General features: G+C 39.9%; 2 protein-coding genes and 1 long non-coding RNA gene across 3 annotated transcripts in view; 1 reads left to right on the top strand and 2 right to left on the bottom strand.

The window, feature by feature from the left end:
- Positions 1-4354: 4354 nt before the first annotated feature.
- Positions 4355-8697, bottom strand: LOC5575048 (exopolyphosphatase PRUNE1). Its single transcript, XM_001655435.2, has 4 exons — positions 8564-8697; positions 7998-8499; positions 4592-5019; positions 4355-4525 (listed from the first exon to the last, which is right to left on the bottom strand). The coding sequence occupies exons 1-4, from the start codon at positions 8600-8602 to the stop codon at positions 4364-4366; spliced, it is 1131 nt and encodes a 376-aa protein (XP_001655485.2). The 5' UTR covers positions 8603-8697; the 3' UTR covers positions 4355-4363.
- Positions 8698-13557: 4860 nt separating this feature from the next.
- The window catches only part of LOC5575049, a 36675-nt gene continuing 30948 nt past the window's right edge, over positions 13558-19284 (top strand). Inside the window, exons 1-5 of the mRNA XM_021849096.1 lie at positions 13558-13699; positions 13775-14177; positions 14242-14356; positions 14537-15088; positions 15152-15321. Coding sequence (XP_021704788.1) covers positions 13882-14177; positions 14242-14356; positions 14537-15088; positions 15152-15321 — 1133 coding nt within the window. The 5' untranslated portion in view covers positions 13558-13699; positions 13775-13881. The remainder of the gene's footprint in view (positions 13700-13774; positions 14178-14241; positions 14357-14536; positions 15089-15151; positions 15322-19284) is intronic.
- On the bottom strand, positions 17342-18397 carry LOC110677759. Its single transcript, XR_002501173.1, has 2 exons — positions 18116-18397; positions 17342-18050 (listed from the first exon to the last, which is right to left on the bottom strand). It is a non-coding gene; the product is annotated as an uncharacterized LOC110677759 (long non-coding RNA).

Raw genomic sequence — 19284 nt, 5'->3', positions numbered from 1 at the left:
CCGTCATCCATGTAAGTAAAATATCATTCATTGCGTTATTATAAGTAAATTAAAAATGATGTCATTGCGACAATAATGGGTAATAGAGTGGTTCAAAAAATCGTTTTTGCTCCACACCGCTCATTTGATTCTAGATCAAATTCTGAGTGTCCTCCCAAAATTTTAGCTCATTCGTATGAAAACTGAGACTGCACAAGCTCATCAAAGTTTATATGGGAATTACTATGGGAAAAGCAAGCAATTCATTCAATTGGTCATAGTGTTTGCCCATGTGTTCTTGAGGATTAGAGCTACGTTGATACTGTGAGATACATTCATCTGCTACAACTTTGCCGAAGACCGTTTTCAAACCGGATGCCCCAGTAAATAGTTATTGATTTTTGAATGAGTTGTAAAACTTTGGCTATAATTATTGGGCTGTTCTGCAGGCATCACTGAAAAATGCAGTAAAACATAGTAGCCATGATTTGTGCGTGCTATCTTTCGCGCCAGGTGCAGCAATGTTGCCTGTTCAGAAGTTAAATGAGCACTGCTTAAGAATTTGTGACAAGATTTAAATCAATAACTAATTACTGAGACGTCCGATTTGAAAACGGTCTTCGGGAAAGTTGTAGCAGATAAATGTATCTCACAGTATCAACGTAGCTATAATCCCCAAGCGCACATGGGCAAACATTATGGCCGATTGAATGAATTGCTTGCTTCTCCCATAGTAATTCCCATATAAACTTTAAATGGCTTGTGCAGTCTCAGTTTTCATCCGAATGAGTTCAAATTTTGGGAGGACACTCAGAATTTGATCTAGTATCGAATGAGCGGTGTGGAGCAAAAACGATTTTTTGAACCACTCTAATGGGTAAGCTACAAATTGTAGTCGTAAGCCTCAAATATGAGAATAGTTTAAAACCACAAAATCTATGGGTCGTTGCGGTAAATATTCAGTAAGATGTTGAAGATGTTTTTTCTGTATTATTTACAATTTTGTGAGAATATTTTAATGCTTTGAAGAAACCATAAAATTTGCTCAGTAAATTAATGGTTTTTAATACGAATAGGATTAATAGGAAGGGGCTTTCCTTAGCCGAGTGGCTAGAGTCCGCGGCTACAAAACAAAGCCATGCTGAAGGTGTCTAGGTTCGATTCCCGGTCGGTCCAGGATCTTTTCGTAATGGAAATTTCCTTGACTTCCCTAGGCATACAGTATGATCGTACCTGCCACACGATATACGAATGCAAAAATGGCAACATTGGCAAAGAAAGCTCTCAGTTAATAACTGTAGAAGTGCGCATAAGAACACTAAGCTGAGAAGCAGGCTTTGTCCCAGTGAGAACGTTAATGCCAAGAAGACGAAGAAAGAAGAAGATTCACTTGGGTTAATTCTACGAGCGGCGTGAGGTGAAAATTGTCGGTGTCGTATTGACCAATGCACGAGTTCACTATTTGATTTTTGAGCGGTGCCGTGTTATTTATGTGACCATGGCAACGAGTGAATTCGGCACCGCTCAAACGTCAAATTAGTGAACTCGCTCATTGGACCATGGATCAATGCACGAGTTCACTAATTTGACGTTTTAGCGGTGCCGAATTCACTAGTTTTCATGGTCACATAAATAACACGGCACCGCTAAAACGTCAAATAGTGAACCCGTGCATAGGTCCATATCGAGGTGACAATTCTCGACTCGAGTTAAGTGACTCGCCGTACAAATCAAATGGAGAGTCACTTCACTCGAGTCGAGAATTGTCACCTCGCTATACGACACTGACAATTGTCACCTCACGCCACTCGTAGAATAAACCCAACTTTTCGGTGGCAAATGCAATGCTTCACAACGCCTACTTGCTACTTGTAAATTTTACGGAAATGAAGCTATAATTAGATTTTTTATACCACTAATACAAAAAAGGTATTCCTTATTATGGCAATGTAAAAACCATATTAAAATAAGATTGTCGCCACTTATTTCTACTCAGTGAATCTACTAGTAACTTTCCTCAGAGTAATCTTCCCCACGTCGTATATGATAACGATGTGTCTAGCTAGTTAATACCTAACTTAGCTTAGCTTACCTTAGACTGACTACACATATCAATGGTTGCTATTCCGTGATTGACCGAAGTCAGTGAAAATGCACAAAGAATCAACTAGAAGTTCGGCTGGGATTGGCCATAATCTTCTTCAGTGTGCATAATTCAGTGCCTCTATTTATACAGGGTCAATAACGGCGCCGGCCACGTCCTTGCAGTCAGGTGGGATTGGGGGAAGGAATGTTAGTATGTAACCTTTGCTATTTGGAGACCGTGTTTGCCTCTGCATCTCCACAAAGGTTACTGGGAAGGATGTTTGTTAATGGGGAGGATCGTTGGGTCAAAGGATTCACTTTGATAAGTGATTAGACCATGATAAATAGTTTTTTGTCAAATATAAATATGCTTTTATGAAAATATAATATTTTCATTTGATATGAACAATTTCTATGTAAAGGAAAATTATGCCGACACTTGAGGTGACGAACCATTCAAAGTTTGTTGAACAAATATATAAATGTAACATTCCTACAGCTGTCAGGACGAAAGCATGTGTTATTATATTTTACTTATTTGAAAAGAAACAAAAACTCGATTGGCTGGAACATCCTAGAACACTCTTATTCTTATGCCGACACTTACAGTGGCGAACCATCCAAAGTTTGTTGAATAAAGTGAACCTTTCGCAAGTCTACACTTGTAGTGTCGAACCATTCAAAGTTTTTTTATAATTACAAAAATAAAGATAAAAAGAAAGGGGTGTTTTGAAAACAAAAAAAAATGTTAAACATAAATAATTCATGAATTAGAGTTTATGTCGACACTCACAGTGACGAACCATTCATAGTTTGTTGAAACATCATATTTACGTCCTACCGTTGTATCGATTAAATGTGCAGTCATACATATTTTATAGATTAGAAATAGTAGCATGGAACGAGCTCACCAATTGATCCGTCATCCTTGACTGAGCAGCAACAATCCACATTCAGCTTAACTCGTTTGCTCGGCTATATAAAAGCACTCAGAGAAAATAGGCGCACGACCCGAGAGGGAAAACAACTGACGACTGCTCGGGCTTTCTTGACGCACTGCCAAGGAGCAATCGTCAAGGTCGAAGATCACACAGAACTAACCAATCGCGGCACTTTTTCACTTTACTCGACCGACGCGCGACATGTTTGATCCTGCCCTCGTCACCAGCTCCCGCAGAAGCAAGCGTCAAGGTCGGAAGATCAAACAGAACTCCGGTGTGTCTAGCTAGCTAATACCACAGACAAACTAATACCATCAGTGCACCTGTATCCGCTCATGCTCCAGTAGCCCCCTCACACTGAAAAAAGTTAAGTTTCCACAAAGTAAATTTGAAAACTATACGGTTCAAATCGACAAATTGAATCATACTGTGGACATTTGTTTGTGTTTTGCTTTAGCTTTGATCACCGTTTACTTAATGGTTTTCAGTTTATTGGTGCTTTTCGGTGATGGTTTAAAACTTCCGTTGAAATGAATGATACACTACTACAGGTTACGCCTTTTGTTTCCATCTAATGGGCTAATGGATTATGCCCTCCCATCGCGGCAAGGTCACATAACCAAGGAGAGGGACCAAAAAATTTATAGTATATCGTGATAAATTTCAAGTTATTTTTTTTTTTTGACTTTATTTGTGTGAATTTTAAAAGTTATCTACAAATTACTGCCGGTTATTTTTTAGGACTTGCTCCGGTGTTTTAAATACTACAAATCAAACAGTAGTTCCTTAAAATAGTTCCAAAACCTGACATGTATCTAGAAGCCTATTTCTGTAGGTGCCAAAATTTTACAAATCGAACTTAGAATAGTCGAGATATTTTGGGTTGAATTTAGCATTCCAACTGATTTTCAGGCGTCGTCCTCGGTGTGCTAATCGATTTTTTGAATCGATGTTTGGAGCACTTAAAATCGGGTAAATCGATAATCTTCATTCGTTTTTTGATTCGGTTTATTTTGGTGAGTTGATGAAAAAGAACCCGAATTTGGCTTTAAGTATTTGTTGTTTTATTGAATTTGAAACTGATTCAATTAAAAGATGTTAAAATCAAATGCAAATGCATTTGGTTTCATTCCAAATAGCATAAATTCAATTCAAACTCGATTTGAATGATTCAAATCGATTTAACAAAATTGATGCAAAAGACTTGAACCGGTGAATCTATTTAGTAAAATCGATGTTATGAACGAATTTGCCCAACGCTAGCTGCATGCAAAAATGTGATTATTTATGTTACACTGTGTAACACAAGAAAGCTGGCTGTGATATCTTTGTAATACCAAAACCATAAAAACATTAAATCAACATTTATTATCGAGTACACCATTGACTAGAGGGAGTAGCTGCTTCCTAGAAGCTTTAATATTATTCTGTTCATAAAAGCTTCCGTCTAGAAAACTGATGGTTTCAAGTTTTTTGACATTGAAGTCAGGCACCATACTGGAAGTTATCGCAGAAACAATCTATGAAGAATAATCAAAAAGATATATGAACATATAGAATACAAGATGAAACCTTTTTCTTTTTACCTGTTGTTGCAGACTGAAATCAGTGATGTTGATTATTCCCAAATCTCTCCTCACGCTTCCATCTTCAGAGTTAACCTTCATACCCATGAGCACAACTACATTGCAAGCTGTCTTCTGGGCAAAAGCTTGCAGATTTTCGGCAGCATTTTCAAGTTTGACGTATTCTTGCACCAAAATGGGATATCCAGGTATGGCAACGATTCGCCCTCCCCTCGACGCAATTTTCAAATCTTTGGACAAAATCTGCAGAGAGTTGAGACTGGATACATCGCTACGCTTCGCAACCAATGTATCGAACAGAGCTTGTCGAGTTTGTTCCTTTTTTTCGATGCAGATATACTGTTCTATTGCTTCTGCCATTTCGTGATCTAATGGGCGAGCTTTGTCTGCATCCTTGGAGAAGTTTACCGTATCTAAAACAATTGGACCTGCAGTCCAGAAGATTGGTTATATAATTACAGTTGCATTCTTCATTCCTCGTTATTTTATGTAGAAAGATATTTGAAAAGATGCCTTAAGCCCAGATGGTGGAAATAAAATAAATAAATCAATCAATAAATTCCTCACTCCTCAATCCATATTTCTCATTTTTCACTCATTCCTCGTTCCTCATTTCTTAATCTTCATTCCCACTCCTCATTCCTTATTCCTCATTTCTCTCTGATTATTCCTCATTCCTCACTCCTCATTCCTTAATCCTCTTTCCTCATTTATCAATCTTCACTTCTCACTCCTACATCCTTATTCTTTGTTCCACATTCCTCATTGTTCACTCCTCATTCCTCATTCCTTATTCCTCACTCATCATTCTTCATTCCTCGCTCTTCACTCTTCGCACTTCGCTCCTCACTCCGCATTCCTCATTCCTCATTCCTCACTCCTTATTCTGTACTCCTCATTCCTCGCTCTCGGGGAAAACTTGGAAGGGTTCCTTATAGTTTTCCTCGACTAACTCGAGAGTAAACCTTTGTGGATTTTCTTGGAAGAACCCCTTTACGAATATTGTGCATCCGAGTAATCGCTGCAACATCGCTCAACTGTCGCGCCACTGTATACATATATATAGTTCTCACGTTAGCACAAAATCTTAAAAATGAGTGTTTTTGTAATCCTTTTGGGAATAACTGGATATAGTAGCGTAGGAGTTTTTAACTGTTTCCCGGAGCAAATTCTGAAAAAAATCCTACAATTATCCCCTGGGAGAATTTGTTGAGGAATCTCTATAGGTTTTTTGGAAGAATCCCTGGAGGAGTCCCTGAAGCAATCCCAGAAGAAATCTCTGAATAACTCACTAGAAGGAGAAGTTTCTGAAGAACCTGTGTATTGTGGATTAGTTGGGCAATAGTCTCTGAAGTTTTCTCTTTACTCTCAAGACTTTTTCATCAAGATTTACTGCAAGCAGAATGAGGAAAACAAGTAACCATTTTGGTTAAAATTTAAACTTAGATGTTCTATTAGAAATAGAGACTTTTAGGGAGTTTCATTTTCATTTTCATTTTGCAGCGTTTGGTGGGGCAATGAGAGCGCAAGTCAGTCCAAAGCCGGGGTAAGGGATAGGTAATGGCCGTAATAGTCTATGCGGACCACTTGAACACCATCGGAAAGGATAAGAAGGGTTGGGGTAGGGTATAGGGAATGGAGAAGACTTGACACAGTAATGCGATTAATGCTGCAAAATGTAAATGTGCTGAAAGCAATTTAATTTGAGTTTTGAAGTTTGATTTGACTTATTAAAATTCCAAATAGATCGGCCATTGTACAAGTAAGAAAGAATATGCTGATCGCTTTCTAGAAATTTTATAAACAACAAAATAATAACAATATGAGAGTGATGCTAAGGGCTGCTGATGGCACAATGCGACGCTTTAGGAGATTTTGATACTGAATGAACATTACTATACAGAGCGCAATTTAATCGATGGTGATAACTTTACAAACTTTATCTGTTTTTACACTGATTGACGATGCTGATTTATATAAAAAATATTTAAAAAATATTTGATATTAGTTCATTTGTTTGTGTGATCTAGGTGTTAATAATGGAAAAATTTTACATACCATTGATGAAATACTTCCCTGACCAGAAATATTATATTTTGAGCGCCCTTTTCGAAGCTATTCTATCCAGGTATCCATGTACTGCTTTCAATCCTGAAATTATTCTTATTGTGCATGCTCATGCATTATATTAGTGATGCTCATAATCATGCAACAAATAAGAAGGAGAGAAAAAGAGAATATAGGAACAGTGATTAGTAATGAGTTAATTATGTAGTTTTGTTAGAATTATAAACAATTAAACAGCAGTAATGAATAACTTATAAAATTACTTTGCAGCATAGCTGAGCCTTTCGGAACGTAAGACCGATGTATAAAAATAATTTGTTTCGAAATTGTCCGCGTGGTCTTCTAGTGCCCCTATTAGATCAGAATCAGTCATAGACATACATATCGAATGCTCGCCATGACCCTATGACCAACATTTGTATATGTATAGACTTAGCTGATGTGGCTTTTCTAATAGGTAGTTCTTTCACTCATTGATTGTCTTCAAAACTTTGTCAAGTATAGAAAATTGATTTTATTTCATTTATTACTACATTAAAGCTACATTGTACTTATTAAGTATTAGGTATTATTTTATGTTTTTATCACTATTGATATTATCAAGGCCAGAATTCCCAGTGAGTGAAGAATTTTATAGTACTAGAACACCATAGAAGATCGCTTAACATTACCTAATCATGGAACGGCTTTTTGCTCTATTATTTTAGGTAGATGCTATTGATCTCCCTTTGCTCCTATCCGCAACCCGGTGCACGCGCCCTGTTGGTTTTCGAAAACCTCGTAGAAGATTACAAACCGTCAATGGCATTCCCAATTACTATCCCACATTGCACATTCAAGGGTCTGATTGTGCTCCTAACCCACCCTCAGTCTGTAATCTTCTCGCCAGTTTGAAATTATATTTTCCCGAAGTGAAAGTAATTTTGATGAGTCATAGCGTAGTGCAGCCCAACTGCATAGTACAGTAGTTTAACCAGAATCTTTAGGTCAGAAGATAAAATCTAAATTTTGTAATAAAAAGGTTGCCATTGCTTTGAAATTTACCCAACATCTAATCAAAACTACTAACAACAGCGATCAATTATCAAAATTCATCGCTCCCTGGAAAATATAATCCCAAGCCCAGGGAGAAATAGAGACTTTTAGGGAGTTGCATTAATATATAGATACCAGCCTTGAAGATGACACAGTTCTTCATCTTGATTAAACGTAAAGATTCCTATGATATACCCAGATTAACGTAAAAGCATTCAATCGCTCATAATATGTAGAAATAATTTACACGATTGTATTTGCCTTTTAGAGCAACCAAAAGACGAAAAACAGTAAAATTACTCACCGTACAGGAACTTGAGCAGATCGACAGTTTCGTTGGACTTCTCCTGCAAGGCACCCGAATCTCTAACGATCTTCGATACCAAACTGGCACAGGAACCAACTTGTTCTATGCACTTAAAAATGTCATAATTCAACATCGAACTTTGATCGAAAGGCCTGTGGTCCACCACGCCGACCACATTCGCCCGATACCTGGAAAGATGATGATCCACCAGCACATAGGAAGTGTCCCCTCCCACATTCTCCGGCAGGTCGATTTCGTCCCGGCATATCAAATCGGTCAACTCGATTCGATTCTCCTGCAGATAGTAGACGACTTCGGTCTTCAGGGGCAGATCTTCCCGCGCTACGTTCAAAACCGGCACGACACAATCGGAACCTTTGACCGTTGACCGGAGAAAGTCCCCGGCGGATGTCCGGGAAAGATGGAAAGCCAACGCGATGCTGCAAACTGCCGAATCCAAATCGCAGCTTTCGTTACCGAGGACAACAATCCGAGGAAGCTATAATAAGGGTGTTTTCTGAACAATATTACATAAACTGAAAACGCTTATTTTACCCACTTACCTTAAGAGAAGTTTTGCACTGTTTAATGAAGTTATTCATTTTGAATTTTGAAGTTAATTAATTTATTAAATACCTATAAATACTACAGAAAAATATGTGCACTCGATAACAGCTGGCGAATCGGTCGGAGCCAATGTCATATATAACAGGTCCGGCTCTTAGTATGTGTTTGCTTGTATTAGTCACGAAAAAGATGTAAACAAACGATCAGCTGATGGTGACGACAAGGCTGCGAAAAATTTTGTTCGCAGTTTCCTCAACGTGACGTCATCTTCGGCTGCTTCGTGAACTTTCGGCTCGCCGAAGTTAGCATTGCACAACTACCACTTCAAAACTGATGTTATCACAAATACTGATTTGATGTTCGCCCGCACCTCTAAATACCCCACATCGGGTCGGAGCAAACCCAAAAGAACGTAAACATTTAGTGTAACCCGTGCTGAACAGTAAACAGTTGCACTGCCGGTAGATACATACACGGTGGTTTGCGAATAGGGTCCTAAAGCCATGTCCCAATTTTAGTGCCAAACGCTTAAGTTTAGGCCAATAACACATGTTTACTCAATTTTCTAATGTTTTCCGTTGGTTTGAACCCAAAAAACATTTTTTTAGATTTTGTCACACCCCTTAGCTTAAACTCAAATTTTGGGTGTATTTTGTTTTCCGTGTCCCTTTCGAAATGTCAGATAGGAACAACCCCAGTGTTAAAACTAAAACCCCTGTGGTGTTTTTGTCGACTAAGCGAACGTCAAACATGATCTTAAGTGTCAAGGTTCATTTATGGACCCAATTTTTAAATTAAAGTTTAAACATGATATAGCCGTTATTCGAGCGAGAAAAATTGCTTAAGTAGTTGCAGTAAGATGCTCTTTCGTGTTATTGAATAAAAACAAGGTTTCATTAAAAATTTTAGGACCCAATACCCTTCAATGGGTGAATATTTACCCATTCTCAAATAGCACACACTTCTGTCAAAAAATGGGTGAATTTTGAAAACTCATTTATGGATGAAAAAATAGTTAAAGAAAACATTCCATAGATGCAGCTGTGTTGTGCGCAGGTAACTTTTTACCCTTTTTATGCCGCAAGCGAGATTCATAAAAAGGGTAAAAAAATACCCATCATGTGACAGAAACCGCTTTTACCCGTTAAGCCTGATTTGCTGCTGACAAGTAATTTCTCAGGCTATCTTGATGCATGGGAAATTTCTGCAAGGAATCGATCAAGAATGCTCTTTTTTCTGATCGCAGTACGCAGTTGAAAAGAAATGTCAGTTCAAATTTTGGAGAAAATATCAATACCGGGTACCCCCGTTGGTTTAACCACATTTTATCTGAACACTTTTTAATCTGTACCCCACTAATTTGCACATCGTTCAAATTAAAAATGGTTCAAACGTCATTTAGCTCATGGAACGGAGTGAAGTGAGATGGAACGCTGTGGAACGGAACGGAGTCAAAACAAAACAGTGAAAGAGGTAATCAAAAACACGTTTCTAGGGTGACTAGATGTTCAAATTAAAAATGAACCCCGATGGTTTGCATGAGGTACCGTTCAAATTAGCGTGGGTGTACGGTATTTGTATTGTTACGATACTTAACAACCCATAGATTACCATACATTATATTGGAAAAATCTCATATACCATACAGTGAACTGTTCAAAACAATATATTGTACTGTAATTGTATTGTCATTTTACAATATACTGTATTGTGTAGAAATGATTATGATTTCAATGATGGTTTCTAGTTTGTAGATAGGATTACGAGTTGCATATCGCAGCAACCTAGATTTCAGGTGGTAACTATAGCAACGGTTGAGTGTTAAAGATTTTTCACTTGAGTTGTAAACTTTTTCAAATATAGACGTGTATTTCTTAGCTCTAAACGCTGTTTTACTTCGCTTCCAAGTTGTACTGCTCAACAGGTTATGAGCCCAGCGGAGTAAAAACTGTGTAAGAAAAAGTTTTTTGCTGACAGTGATTTTCGACTGATACAGAAATTCAGATCAGGATTCAAGTGGAGTTATCAAAATGGACATGGACTTGAAGACGGGAGCTGTTCGTTTGAATTTTGATAATTATGATCTGTGGAAAGAAAGGACCAAGCAGATTCTCATCAGAGAAGGACTGTGGCGTGTTATCGCGAATGATCTTCCCCCGAGATCCGAACGGACAGAAGCATGGATCGATAAGGATGAGCGTGCTGCAGCTACTATCGGGTATTTGGTTGAGAGTAGTCAGTTGCAATTAATCAAGAATGCTGCAACAGCCAAAGAATCGTGGGACACCCTGAAGGACTATCATGTGAAGCAAACGTCGGCAGGTAGGGTAGGACTTTTGAAGCGCATGAGCCGTTTGGAATTAGAAGAGGACGGAAATGTCGAAGAGCATCTGATTGCAATGGATGCAATGTTCGACAAGCTGGCGGAAGTTGGCTGTGAAATAGCGGACGAGTTGAAAGGTAGTTTTATATTGGCAAGCTTGCCGGAATCGTACGACGGTTTCCTCACAGTGATGGAAGGACTGGATGGGGGATATTCTATGAAATCGTTGAAATCGAAGCTATTGAACGAATTCTACAAACGCCAACAGAAGTTCACGAGTAAGGATGAGAAGGCAATGAAAGCGGGAATGAAAGTGTTTCATCATCAAGACCGAAGGATTCCAGGGTTGCCAAGTGACCATCGTGTTTGCTTCGAATGTGGTAAGCCTGGCCATATACGAAAAGGATGCCAAGAATATCTATCGAGACTTGCGAGAGAACAACTAATGGATGAACGATTTAATAAAAAGGTATCGAATGCGAAGGTAGCAGTTCAGGAGGAGACTGGGCGATCGGTTTGTTTTTCTGCAGTTGAGCACACACACGTGGACCATCAATGGATAATAGATTCTGGCGCATCATGTCATATGACATCAGATAGGAAGTTTTTCACAAGTATCAAAAGCCAGAAGGATGTGATAAAGCTTGCGGACGGAAAAGAGCTGGAGTCATCTGGAATCGGGCATTGTATCATTATTGGCGTTGGAGACGATGGCAAAGCAACCGAAGTCAGACTGAAAGACGTTCTTTATGTCCCTGGATTGAACAATAATCTAATTTCTGTTAGTATGGTTACAAAATCAGGTGCTAGAGTTGAGTTTGGATCATCTGACTGTTTTGTACAAAAAGATAAAAGGATTGTTCTGGTAGGCACTAAGATAAATGGTGTATACAAACTGAAAGGCAAAGCATTGTAAATTTGAAACATCAAGGAGGAGTGTAGAAATGATGATGATTTCAATGATGGTTTCTAGTTTGTAGATAGGATTACGAGTTGCATATCGCAGCAACCTAGATTTCAGGTGGTAACTATAGCAACGGTTGACTGTTAAAGATTTTTCACTTGAGTTGTAAACTTTTTCAAATATAGACGTGTATTTCTTTGCTCTAAACGCTGTTTTACTTCGCTTCCAAGTTGTACTGCTCAACATATTGTATTTCCAATGTTTTGAATGGTTCTGTTTCAAAACGTTATATAGTTTTTGTATTGTATTTTTTATCAGGGTAGAACAATACGCAACGAGGTGCACCTACCGTTCATGTTTTGTGGGTGTATTCGTTTGGCTCACAACGCTGCTAGGCATCCCGCTGTTTGAGTGTTGCATCAGCATTTGCTGCCTGGCATGGCTCGCGTTCCGACCTGTGCTGTTTGGGTTCATTCACATATTTCATAACGCTGAAAATGGCCATTTTTGACACCCACCCACCCCCTCGTAACACTTTATGGCCGGTACGCTGATCATAAGTACTGTGCAAAAGGATAGGACAAGAAACGATCAAGGAATGATTCCGCTATCGAAATTACTTGAGCTGTACGCAGCTGAGAAGTAGAGCTGATTTCATAACGTCGGTAACGCCTGCCGTACAAATCAAAGGGAGCTGTCACTTTTCCGAACGGAAAAATGTGCCGCTCAATTATTCCGCAAGTAAAAGTGACATTTCGCTCATACTGAATCAGCTGTCAAAATTACTTTGGTAAAAAGGAGAAATTTTACTTGAGTGATTTACGTTTCAGGTCCGTACTTGGCTTTATGTATGAATATTCTGCAAAATTTTGTAAGAGCCGTAACATCAGCAGGACACCCACCCTATAGCGTTTTGAAAATTGTGAATAAGCCCTTTGGGCCGACCTGCGTGAGAAATGATGCTGTTTGGGCCGGCCCGCCAGAGAGATGATTGTTAGGGCCCATTCACAAATTTCATAACGCTAGAGGGGGTGGGTGGGTGTCCTAGCGATGTTACGGCTCATACAAAAACTTAATAACATTCATACAAAAAGCGTTACAAGGGGGTGGGTGGGTGTCCAAAATGGCCAATTTCAGCGTTATGAAATAAATGAATGAACCCTTAGGCGAGCTTTGCTTGTATTTGACAGACATACACCCACCCTGGATCAAATTGGGTCCTAAAATGTTTAATGAAATCTTGTTTTTATTTAATGACACAAAAGATCATGTTACTGCAACTATTTTAGCAATTTTTCCCGTTCAAATAACGGCTACATCATATTTAAACATTAATTTAAAAATTTGGTCCATAAATGAACCTTGACACTTATGATCATGTTTGACGTTCGTCTAATCGACAAAAACACCACAGGGCTTTTAGTTTTAACACTGGGGTTGTTCCTATCTGACATTTTAGAAGGGACACGGAAAGCAAAATACACCCAAAATTTGAGTTTAAGCCAAAGAGTGTGACAAAATCTAAAAAAATGTTTTTTGAACTTAAACAAAAGAAAAACATTAAAAAATTGAGTAAACATGTGTGTTTAGCCTAAACTTAAGCGTTTGGCATTAAAATTGGGGCAGGCCTTTAGGACCCTATTGATGTCGATTTGAGGCTCCGTGGATGGCAGAGTGGATCTTTACAGGCACTCTACGTGTAGGCAATTAGTGTGACCCGTGCTGAATAGAAAACAGCTCTGCTGGTCACCCGATCAGCTCGCAGTCATTTTATTGGCAGTGGGGCAATGAGTAAGAACAGCTGCTGTCGTTCGAACGAAAACAAAAACAGAGAAAAATTCTCGAACTTGCTTGAAAAGTTGTAGAGGAATTTATTTCTATCGGAAAAGCAGCGAATTCTATCCGGTAAGTGCCAATTAAGTTGCTAATTAGCGAAAACGGTGATAGAACTTTTAATTTCCGATGCCCTTTCATGTGAAGGTTACATCTGCAGTGCGAAAAAAAACGATTTCAAAGCGTGCGACGAACTTGATAGAAAAGCCTGCCCAAAGGGAGAGGTGAGAGGTTGAAAATTACGCAAAAAGAAAATGTCGTTTCGGCTGCTGACGACGCGAATTTACAAACATGGTCGATTGTTGGTTCAGAGCTACTTCAAGCGAGACATTCACGTCAACATTTTGGACAACGGTCGCAACCGGGGCATTCCCAGCGAACTGAAAGCTGGCGGAGCGCTCAAACGGCCGGAACTTCTGAACCAGAATCATCTCCGGACCAACAGTTTCCTGCGCTTCGGAAGCCAGGCGCGCCGTTTGTTTGTGGACAATGTGCTCAACCGGGTCACCAATCCAATCTCGGCCGAGCTCCGGCAGCAGGCTGCTAAGCGGTATGAAATGAATGTGTTTCGCAAAAGAACGGATTAATCATAGGTATCTTTACATTCATTTCAGATTGATGTTTGGAGATTCGACGCCTTTTTTCGCATTAGTGGGAGTGAGCCTGGCCTCTGGAGATGGGATGCTTACCAAGGATGATGAACTGGAAGCCGTATGCTGGGAGATTCGGGTTAGTTAGTTTTTTCGTATTCAGAATTTATTTCGTACTTTACGGGCACGCTACCGTATGCTCTCCACGTGTTCTGACCCCGCTCTAGTGTCGCAATTCTTGGACCGAGTGAATTCATTACACCGGTGGATAGTCAATCAGCAATCTAGTACTACAAAGTAAATATTTTCTATTTTCCAGAACGCTGTATCCAAATTTCAAACCAAAGCCGGTGAACAAGATATCGAAAAACGCCTAGACGAAGAACTTGGTCTTAATACGCTGAATATTGGTCCACCACTGGCCAAGGGATGCTCAGCAGTAGTATACGCTGCAGCACTCAAAGAAGAAACCGAATCCGTCAACAGCGTCCCATGCGAACCCGCTGAACACATTGACTTAAGTGCTGAAACGGAGCAGCTTCTTTCGCCGACTCAAAATATGGGACGATTCATCCACAATTTTGGCGGCAGCGTCGATAATTTGCACGGCAGTGGTATTCGCGAAAGCCCTCGGTACAATACGGCTGTTCCGCTGCAACGAAATCTACAGGATATGGCCATCGACGGTCTTAGGCAGGCGGTTGGCCAGGATAACGAACCGAATGTCGAGACTCAAAGAAACCGAGAAAAGAAGCGAGGTCGGGTCCGGTTCGATAGCGAAAGTATGGCGAGCCGAAGGTCCCGACTGTTGTCCGACGCGGTTGATGAATTTTTGTATGTACAGTCGGGCGATAGTGATATAGTTGCGACGGTATGTATGAATAAGTTAGAAGGACAAGTCTATACGATCTTTAAAAAACTTTTAACATTTTAGCTTCATGAATATAATATGGACGCAACCATGGAAGAATATCCATTGGCGCTGAAAATGATGTTTAATTACGATATTCAAAGCAATGCCATGGCTATTTTGAAGGCAATGTACAAGGAGACGGTTCCAGCAAAAAGAAGGAATGCAACCGAAGTCGATAGCTGGGAAAAATCGTGAGTATGATTGTGGTAGTACAGTCATCTCTCCCTTACTCGATATTGAAGGGACCATCGAGTTAGGGAGGTATTGAGTTACAGAACACAAATCCAGTGCAAATTCGATCCAAGGGACCATCGAGTTAGCCATGAAAACCAACTTTTACTATGGTTCTCTTACTCGATATCGAGATACGGAATATCGAGTAAGGGAGAGTTAACTGTATTATTAGTAGACCATTGTAATTACATCAACCATTCCGCTCCACAACTCTCGCTTGGCTGCCTCTTACAACCCTAGCCGGCTTTCCTACTTGTACTGTCAGTTTAGAAGCGAACATCATATTTGCGGGATTCTCTGCCATTCTGATTACATGCCCTGTCCAAAATATCCCAAATTCCTCGTACTCGACACAAACCACTTGATTGCAGAAACTCGCATCCTTCTGGAGGACTTCCTGGAGTTATGTGAGACAGGATAAACGCCAACCAGTTGACAGTCCTAGCCAAGTTAAGCCGTGTCTATAGCGGGTGTAAGCAGTGGTCACTAACCGTGTGCCTAGACTTCGTATGATACTGGCACATCATGTTGTATCGGTTGGTAATAACAGACTTTTGTATAAAACCTCGAAATGCTAAACGTGTTACCGATTGCGTTGCAATCGCCCATGAATTTCGAAAATGCTTCTCAAGTCTTTCGGCAGCGATGCAAACACTAATCAGCCTCTGTTCTCAACTTCCTGTTCCATCAACTAACATTTCTGAGTACATGCCCGGCCCATCGTAACCTCCCAATTTTTGTGAGGTTGACGATGGTTGGTTTTCCCATCAGCTGGTGCCATTCATAGTTCATCTGCCTTCTCTACGTTCCGTCTTCCATCTGCACTCCGCCGTAGATGGCCCGCAACACCTTCCGTTCGAAAACACCAAGGGCGCGTTGATCCTCTGCAGGTAGGGTCCATGTTTCGTGCTCATAGTGGAGCACCGGTCTAATCAGCGTCTTGTAGATGGCTAACTTCGTAATGGCGAATTTTACACGATCGAAGAGTACTACAATATCAATATCGTCGGCGAAATCAAATAGCCGGACGGACTTCCTGAAGATCGCATCACTTGTGTCCCTGCTCTTATCACACCCTCTAACGCAAACCTTGCCGTAACTCTCTGCAAGATTCGAAGAGATTCGAGAGTGTCCCTGGTACTCGAACTACGCACTCGCACAATCCTCGCCTTGATCAATCTTATCAGTTTGTCCGGAAAATCGTATTCGTGCATGACCTGCCATAGCGGATCTCGTAGCTCGTTCGCCCATAAATCTCGCCTGATATTGCCCAACGAATTCTCTAGCCATTGGTGATAGACGATGGCATAAAATTTGGGAGTATCCCTTGTAGGCGGCGCTCAAAATTGTGATCGCACGATAATTGGCGCAATCCAACTTGTCGCCCTTTTTGTAGATAGAACACACGACATTCCATCCACTCCTCCGGTAATACTTCCTCCTCCGTTCCTCCGTTTCTCTTGGAGATCTGGAGGCAGGAGTCTTTCGTCCTCCTCGCGTGCTCCCATAGTTATTTCCTTGGTGTTACATCACTTGGAATTTTATTTACTTGGTGTTACATTAATCAGTTAGTTAGACCGAATAAATTGGCGTTAACGATTTTACGTCAATTTATTCGGTACCGTGACCTGCTCTAATTCCGTGTATTGCCTAATACCGTGTATTTGGGAATTATGTGGATTTCTAGCATATTATATTATTTATTTTTCTAAATGATTGTCACAAACGTTAGCACATTAAGTAGTATTTAGAAAGCCATGACAAACTTAAACTAAAGTTGCACACACAAACAAGCAAAAATAATGTTAGAATGTAATCGCCTGGTGCCAATACACGGTATTAGGGCACGGTTGCCAAATACCGTGTTTCAGTTATAGTTCCAAAATGGCGAAGTGAAATATATATTTTATTTCCCGAATCCATCATGCAAATCTCAATACGTTCTTCGATACAAAAGTTTTATTTTTGATGCGCTTCGTTCGTTCAATTGAGAGATGTTTCAAAATGTGACTCAGCAGTCGGGGTCAGATGCACGGTATTTGGAACACTGGTATGTTTAACAACATCAACTGTAACTATGGTTAAAATTTTCAAAATGGTTCAAATCATATTTTTTATGCAAAGTATATAAAACGGTCTACTATATAAAACATAAAAGACTTGAACATAATCATACGTTATTTTTATCTGATCGATTGAAACTTGAATTTTTTTAACCTCACGGTAATAGAGCATGTCACGGTATATGGCTTTGTCCCTCCAACTTCGATTTCAACCCACGCTCTCCAGATCTTGTTGCACTTGATCAAACCACCTCGCTCGCTGTGCTCCACGCTTTCTTGTACCAACCGGATTCGACGCGAACATCATTGTCGAAATTCGCTTCGACTAGCGTTTTACCGGACTGATAGGGGGATTTTTCGAATCTGTAAGCTCCAGAGCAATTTGTATTCACGGCTCTTTTATTGGGAGTTTATAAATTCCCTGCATGGAATAACACAAAGTTTAAGAACGGAATTGTTAATAACTCGATTTAGCGCATAGTTGTAGTATAAATAGTTTTAGATTCACTGATTCAGGCAATGAAATCCACATTAGAATAGTAAATAGTCAACTTACGTTTAGTTTCCCTATCGTATTTTAGCTCCGGTGATTGGGTCAACCTTGTTGGTTTTTAGTGGGTAAGCTATAATAGTTCATTATTTAGTTATTTAGATTTAGGAAGAAATTCTATAGATTTGCATAGCTTACCGGATTCGATACAAGATTAGATATAGGTTAACAGTCTCGGTGTGCTGATTACGTAAGTTCGTGTCGTCAATAGTCTTAGTCTAAATAGCATTAATTTATCAGCAGTTTGTATAAGTTCATAATTCATAGGATTACCTTTCAATTTCATATAGTTCACTAAGATTTATAAAATATTTTAGCTAGTAAACTAGATTGTAAACTTTCAATAACTTGGCAATTCACTTCTTTCTTCATTTGTTTTAATTCTGACTCACGCTTGTGACAGGCGGTAGCTCTGTCACTCCAATCCAGTGTCGCCAGAATAGCAACGGTATAGCTGTTACTGAGGCAGAAACATAATGGGCGCGCACTGTTCAATAGGACAGTTCACACTCCCCCCAGGTACGCCAGTGTTCAGGCTGGCTTACATCCATCGCGCCTAACGTCCAGAACCGCAAGTTTGGTGACCGCCCGAATGTACACTCCAGTGGATGTTCGTACCGTGGCTGAACGAATTTCTCCATCTTTACCCGGATGAACTTCGATGATTTTCCCCTTAGGCCAGCAATTACGGGGTAGTTTGGGGTCTGCTATCACAACCACATCACCTACGGCAACTGGATTGGTTCGAACGAACCACTTAGACCGCTTGGTGATTTCCGGCAGATAGTCACTTAGCCAACGCTTCCAGAACGTGTTGGCTAACATCTGCGAAGCTAGGATGTTTTGTCGGATAGCGGAACTGCTCTCGTCGATAGTCAAGGCTGGTAGCGAGTAACTTTTTAGTGACTTGGTCACTTTTTTGAGGCCAGTCACTTTAAAGTCTCTTTTTTGAAGCCATTTCAACTAAAGTCACTTTTTTCGTCAAAAAGTCACTTTTTTCAACTATTTTGAGCTAATTTTTCGGGAGAAAATTTTGAATCGGCCAACTGTCGATTAAAGTCGTCGGAAATAGATGGTTAATCTGCTTGCAATGAATTCTGATGTAACATTCTAGAGGCTCCAGAGAAACCTTCAGAGACTATTTCGTAACTATTTATCCAGAGATTCCTTCTGGAATACTTTCAAGAACTCCACCAGGAATGCCACCAGCAATTTTTCAATAGAAGCTCAGAGGAATTTCTTCTCCATTTTATACTAAAAATTTTAGAGCATTCCCACGCTACTACCTCCAGTAATTTTCACAGAGA

Source organism: Aedes aegypti, chromosome 3 (assembly GCF_002204515.2).
Source record: "Aedes aegypti strain LVP_AGWG chromosome 3, AaegL5.0 Primary Assembly, whole genome shotgun sequence".
Taxonomy (NCBI): Eukaryota; Metazoa; Arthropoda; class Insecta; order Diptera; family Culicidae; genus Aedes; species Aedes aegypti.
The sequence above is the reverse complement of the archived record's forward strand: the minus strand, read 5'-3'. Positions and strand labels throughout refer to the sequence as shown.

Bases quoted from the DNA above. Each gene is read 5' to 3' on its own strand.
- LOC5575048 (XM_001655435.2), bottom strand. From the start codon at position 8,602: ATGAATAACTTCATTAAACAGTGCAAAACTTCTCTTAAG. The intron at 8,500-8,563 runs GTAAGTGGGTAA...CCCTTATTATAG, and splicing joins AGTGCAAAACTTCTCTTAAG to CTTCCTCGGATTGTTGTCCT. The intron at 4,526-4,591 runs GTAAAAAGAAAA...TATTCTTCATAG, and splicing joins ATTTCAGTCTGCAACAACAG to ATTGTTTCTGCGATAACTTC.